Here is a 6,000-nt window from a genome sequence, read left to right as displayed (position 1 = left end):
AGAGGAGAGTACAGCAGAACCTCAGAGTTATGAACACCAGAGTTACAAACTCACCACTGAACCACACACCTCATTTGGAACTGGAAGTACACAATCAGGCAGCAGCAGAAACCAAAATAAATTAAATAAATAAATAAAATTAAAGCCAGTACAGTACCGTGTTAAACGTAAGCTACTAAAAAATAAAGGGAAAACAGCATTTTTCTTCTGCATAGTAAAGTTTCAAAACTGTATTAAGTCAATGTTCAGTTGTAAACTTTTGAAACAACCATAATGTTTTGTTCAGAGTTACGAACATTTCAGAGTTACGAATACCTCCATTCCCGAGGTATTGGTAACTCTGAGGTTCTACTGTAATGTCAACAGCCCATGTACTAAAACTGAATATACTAAAAAAAGTTACTTCATATCTCATGGCAGTATTTTTAGTGACCTGCAGTGCCTATTCAGTGCAAACTTCCAGTAGATCTCATGGTTTGCAGTTGCTATATAGGCAGTGCAGAATCATTCCATTGCATTGATTCCATCCCTAGAATGTTATTTTCTGCTCACGCTGGTTCCTGCAAAAAAGCCTGGTTACTTGAACTTGGTGAGGGAAGGAAGCTGATGAGTTTTACCCACCTTCTATATCCACAATGTATGTAAAACATCTCAAAGTCATGCCCCCTTACTGATGACGTAGTAATGTTCCTGAGACTGTTAAAGAAAAGTATGTGTGCAAGTGCACACATAAGCACATCAACACATCTTAAAGCTACCCACGCAACACATACATCGCAGCTGGTAATCACTGCTTCATCGATCTTATTTAGAGAGAGTGTATGTTCTAGGGTAGTGCCACATTTTGAAAAAATGTTCATGAACATATTTGTGAAAATGTTCACAATTTTCTTTCAGATGATTGTGCACCTGTGCATGTAGATTTTTGCATCAAGAAGATACAACAATGTGAATTTCTCCCTATTTTCATTGCTTCAAAAAATTGCTTTAATTTCACGAGCAATTTGACCCCTTTTGCAGGCAAATTTTCATTCATTTCCTTTTGACAATTTTCTGCAACACATGCAGCCTCTTTTCAATTCTGGAACAAAATACCTGAGAGGCAGGTGACAAACTGTTATGACTGTGATTGCTGCTACCCACTAGCTTACTTCTAAAAATTGAGCACAAGCTAGTCTGTACTAACATTTCCTGTTATTACTGTCACTTCAACTTCCCTGCCCCATTGTTTATGTCACCTGCCTGCTATGTCTTCTCTTTCAGGCCCTGACTCAGCAATGTGAAACACACACCTGGAATGCCACCAGGGGAGATCTAGTGGAATCAACAAGCAGGCCTGTGTGCAGGGGAGCAGTCTGCTCACCTGAAACACATTGCAGGATCTGGATCCTAGCTTTTAAGTTCTTCAGGGCTGGGCCCATTTACTGTTTGTACAGCGCCCAGCACAAGGGACTCCAATCTAGCTGCTGGCTATAGGCGCACCCAATAAACCAATAACAGGCTGCAAATGCAAGCCTTGATCATATGGCTGGGGGGAAACTCTCCCCTCTTTGCTTCCTAGGCAAGGCAACTACTTCTCTGCACGCAGCCATGCAGACAAGGCGCTGTGGCTGGCTGGAGGGTGTTTGCGGTGGCTCAGAGACCTGCGAGGGGCTGGCCCAGGGCAGCTGAGTGACAGGCGGCTGAGGAAGGGGGCGGGGAGCGAAGGGGGCGAAGGAACTCGTGTCGGAGCTAGCAAGTCCTGCCCAGCTGTTTGCGAAGTTTTAAGATTTCCTGTTTCCCTCGCGGCGCTGAAGCGAAGCGGAGTGAGTCAGCCCAGCCCAGCCGCGCGGCGTCCCGGAGCAGCCAGCCCAGCCACAGCTGCCGCCGCGGCGGCCTCGCCTCTCTCCCCGGCCGGCCCGGGGTGCAGCCCTCGGCCCCCCCCCAGCAGAGGAGCCCCACTTCTTGCCTCGGCTTCCTATGCGGAGCGGGCTAGACCATGAGCCGGGATCTCCTCCGGAGCCTGTGGCTGCTGCTCGCTTGCTCGTGCTGGGCGCTCGTCGGCAGCACCATCCCCCCTCAGGCGCGGGGCTCAGGTAAGTCGCAGTCCCGTCCCCCCTTCCCCTTCTTTGTCCGGGGCGGCGGCGACCCTCCAGGCGGCTGTGCAGCGGGCGATGCAGTTCGCTTGACAGCTGCAGGCGGCAGGGGAGCGGCGCTGGCGAGCCCCGGCTGGGGCTGCGGAGTTCGGGTGTTCGCCGAAAGGGGTTCGCCGGAGAGGCTGGGCGGGTCGGGGCTCGACCGAGGAGCCCTGGCCCGGGCGCTGGCAGGAAGCGCGCGGGGGGTTGCTCTGAGGCGAGCCTCGCCCGGGCCCCGGGGAAAGCGTAGTTCGGAAGTTGGCTACTGCCTGTCCCGGGGTTATCGGGCGGCGCGCAGCTGCAGCAGCCTCCGCACCTGGCCCCAGGGTGAGCTCTGGGTGCTGGTGCCCCCCCGCAAAGGGGGCCGGGGGCCCTCCTCGCAGGAGCAAAGCGGGCTCCCGCCCGCTGTCTTGCTTCTCGGGCTGTGTGTGGCAGTTGGATTAGGATTAACCCGCTCACCTGTGTGCTGCCCTCTGGGGATGAAAAGCGCTTCTCTGAGCCCAGGCGGCACTGTTGTTCTAGGAACCTGACACCTGGGATGCAGGTAAAGGGCATTCAGAAAGTGGCGCTCAAACTGAGTTAATCTTAGATCCTATTAAAGCCCCCAGAGTATTATTAGGCTCGAGCACACACACACAGACAGTGTGTATCCCTGATTTGCTGCCTGGGCCTTGCCATGGGTCTAGCTCTGTGTAAAGTGATCTTGCAAAGCATGCAGCAGTGTCTTAAAAGTTATTGAATTTTTTTTTTTTTTTTGTGTACAGTCACTGCATGCAATTGAGAATTAAGCACTGGTTGTGAGTAGTTGCACTGAGAACTCTCAATTAATTTCCTGCCATTGCAGAGGCCTTGGGCATTGGTGGCACCTTGGTCTCTCCTGTATTCTGCCTATGGCACATACAGTTTAGTCTCCTGAGGACTGAAGTGCTTTGGTATTTGGGCTTAATATAGGGGTATCTTAGTGAAATTTAATGGTCTGTGATATACAAGAGATCAGGCCAGATGAACTGATGGACCCTTTTGGTCTTAAACTCTATGAAACTTCAGGCATTCCTTCAGTATTCAAAGCATTCCTAAAAGTTAATGCCTGGTTTGTGTGGTTTTTCATTACACTTCACATCCCTGTGTTGGAAATTTTTAATTACACTGTACATCTCTGGATATTTTTAAGGCCATGGCTCATATTACTATTATTAATATGTTTATTTATGTTGTGCAAAGAGAGAGCAAAGTGCCTTACAGACTTATGTGAAAACAAGGTTTGCTGGTCTGAAAACTTGCAAACTGGGGATCTAATCCCACAAACACTTATCCTGGTGAGATCTCAGCAGGACTACTCACATGTGTAAAGTTATCTGTAAGTGTCCAGAGGATTAGGCTCTAGAACATGTTATTGAAACTGGTGTTGCCTGTTAATTGTGAGGGGTCCATTAATAAAGGGATAAAAGACTTCAGATTGCTGCAGAACTGAATTCTAAATGTTTAGCTTCTAACTATTGATTTATCCTCCAAGGTGCATATTAGCACTAAACATCTATTCTTAGGTCTTTAAGATGTAATCACTGGACAGACTGTTTAGTGTTTCTGAGTCCTCAGATTCCTTCATTTGGTCTGTAGAGACCAGCAAAAACTTGAGAATTGTTCCATATTGAGAAAATACACTACAAAGAGAACTACCATGTAAAGTCTCAATCCTACACATACTTTGGCACTTGAGTAACTTTGTGCATGTAAGTAATCCTGTTGAAGTCCCAAATATGTGTGACATTACTTGTGTATATAACTGTTTGTAGGTTTAAGGCATAAATATACAAAAATAGTTTAAACTTTGTGTCCTGAAGAAGTTCATTATCTGAGGGCTGACCATAATGTAAGAGCTTTAAATGTGATATGTTTAGCTTTGTTTGAATTTTGTTTACAATTATATCATTTTTGACTAATAAGTGGCAAAACCCAATAAATGATGATTGTGGTAACTTTCATTTAATCAGAATAAAAGTTGCTCTGGGTAGGTTCTTGTGACACAAAGCCTCAGTGAAAAAGCAATGCATCATTTTTCATCTTCTTTATTGTTTCTTTTTTAGTATATTTTTCTGAAAACCAATTTAGACAGATTTAGTTTAGAAAACGGATAAAAACTGGAGATAATTTAAGAACATTTTTCTGTTCTCTCCTCACTCAAAAGAAACTTTTACTAAAAACGATATTCAGAACACAGTTAATATACTTTTTAAAATTTAGACTATTACAGTATCTGAAATATTATCATTTCATATTCTGTTACTCCTTAGGCATCACAAAGTTTGTTGAAAATACCCTTTTTTGTAATGATCTTGGGATTTCATAAGAATTTTAATAATATTTGTAGCAGGTGGACTTCCAAGCTAAAAACATATCTGCTTTAAAAAAGATGCTCTATTATTATCTATAGACTAAAAGGCCTTTGCTCAACACCGCTAGTTATAATATCTTCACCAAATGGAAGAATAAAGAAATATTTTTGAAATTATTATGAATGCCACAATACAAGTTTAACTGATGAGGGACAGGGGGGGCAGGTATGTGTAATAAATCTGCACCTATGTACAAGAATGGAGTGTGACTTTTCTATTTTGGGTTCTACTTGAAGAACCTGAATTTATGTTTGGGGGTCTTGTCACACATCAGCCTTCAGTTCTGTAGAATGAAGGCTCAGCCCCTCAATCCAGTTAAACTTTATATTTTTGTCTTAGTTTTAAAAAAACATCTGAGTACGTTTCCAATCATTATTTATGTGTTTGTTCTAATGCCATCTCATAGTCTCTCAAATGAGAATAGTCTACATAACACAATCCACCTGCACCTTTTTTTTTCCTTTGGTATTGTAGGGAAACCTGTGTATAGTACACTCAAATATTATAAAAACAATCCCACTTCTATTAAAGCCAATGGCAAAATTCTATTTATTTCAGTAGGAATAGGAGCTAGGTCATAGTGTGATTCCAGTTAGTTTTAATTGTGTTGCATCTTTGATTTTTGCATTTCCTGGACCATGAGAATAAGCTAGCAAATTTTACTTGACCTTCTAGTGAAATTCTATTTCAAATTCTGCTGTATTATTGCAATTCTGCAATCTTTGGTTGGCAAATGCTGTTTAACAATGATTAAATAGATCCTTAGCTATTGCAAGTTGATGTAGCTTCATTGACATCAATGGATTTACACTCATTTACACAAGCTGGGGATCTGGATACTGTTACAAATGGAATGTTTAAAAAGTTAATGGAACCATTTATGTTGGTTTTTAGGTTTTATTTTGTTTTGCACTTAGGTTTTGTAAAAACTTCTTACTATACATCTAAATTAAATCTGACGGTGGTCCTTCAAAACCATGTCCCTTTTTTCATGTGAAGAAAATTATTCATGTTTATTTGCACGATTGATCCTTTAGGGAGGATTTCCATCTATGTACTGTAAACATTTGTCATATAGCAGCTATTCTTCTTTCTGTCAGGAAAAAAAAAGAGCTCAGAATCATTGATGAGGTTTCCCAGATTTCCTCTGCAGGACGCTTTTAAGTGGATATTTTTAGATTCATGGTATGAGCACTTTTTCCTCGTAGTGCTGTATCACAGCTGCAACGCCATGTGCTGTATTCTCTTTGCAGTTACACCTGTTTTACACCAATATGATTCCATTGGCAGCTGTGGAGTTATGACCAACGGACACTGGTGTAAATGAGCAGAAGTAATTCCTGCCTGATTCTTCACTGCCTTGCACCTAGTGGAGCTATTTGCGTCCATGCAAAGTGAGCGTAAAATGGGCTTGATTCTGATCTGTAGCTGAGGCTCACTCAATTCAGCTGAGTCTGTGGAGTCAAAAGCTTTCAGATGCCTTTGAAACACTT

At 43.1% G+C, this 6,000-nt stretch overlaps 1 protein-coding gene across 3 annotated transcripts in view; it reads left to right on the top strand.

The window, feature by feature from the left end:
- Positions 1-1,781: 1,781 nt before the first annotated feature.
- TGFBR2 (transforming growth factor beta receptor 2) overlaps positions 1,782-6,000 on the top strand; it is a 79,587-nt gene continuing 75,368 nt past the window's right edge. For all 3 annotated transcript variants that reach the window (XM_077811241.1, XM_077811240.1, XM_077811239.1), the window contains exon 1: positions 1,782-2,075. In XM_077811241.1, the coding sequence (XP_077667367.1) occupies positions 1,979-2,075 (97 nt within the window). In that variant the 5' untranslated portion in view covers positions 1,782-1,978. The remainder of the gene's footprint in view (positions 2,076-6,000) is intronic.

Source organism: Eretmochelys imbricata, chromosome 2, assembly GCF_965152235.1.
Source record: "Eretmochelys imbricata isolate rEreImb1 chromosome 2, rEreImb1.hap1, whole genome shotgun sequence".
NCBI lineage: Eukaryota > Metazoa > Chordata > Testudines > Cheloniidae > Eretmochelys > Eretmochelys imbricata.
This window is presented reverse-complemented; position numbering and strand designations above follow the sequence as displayed.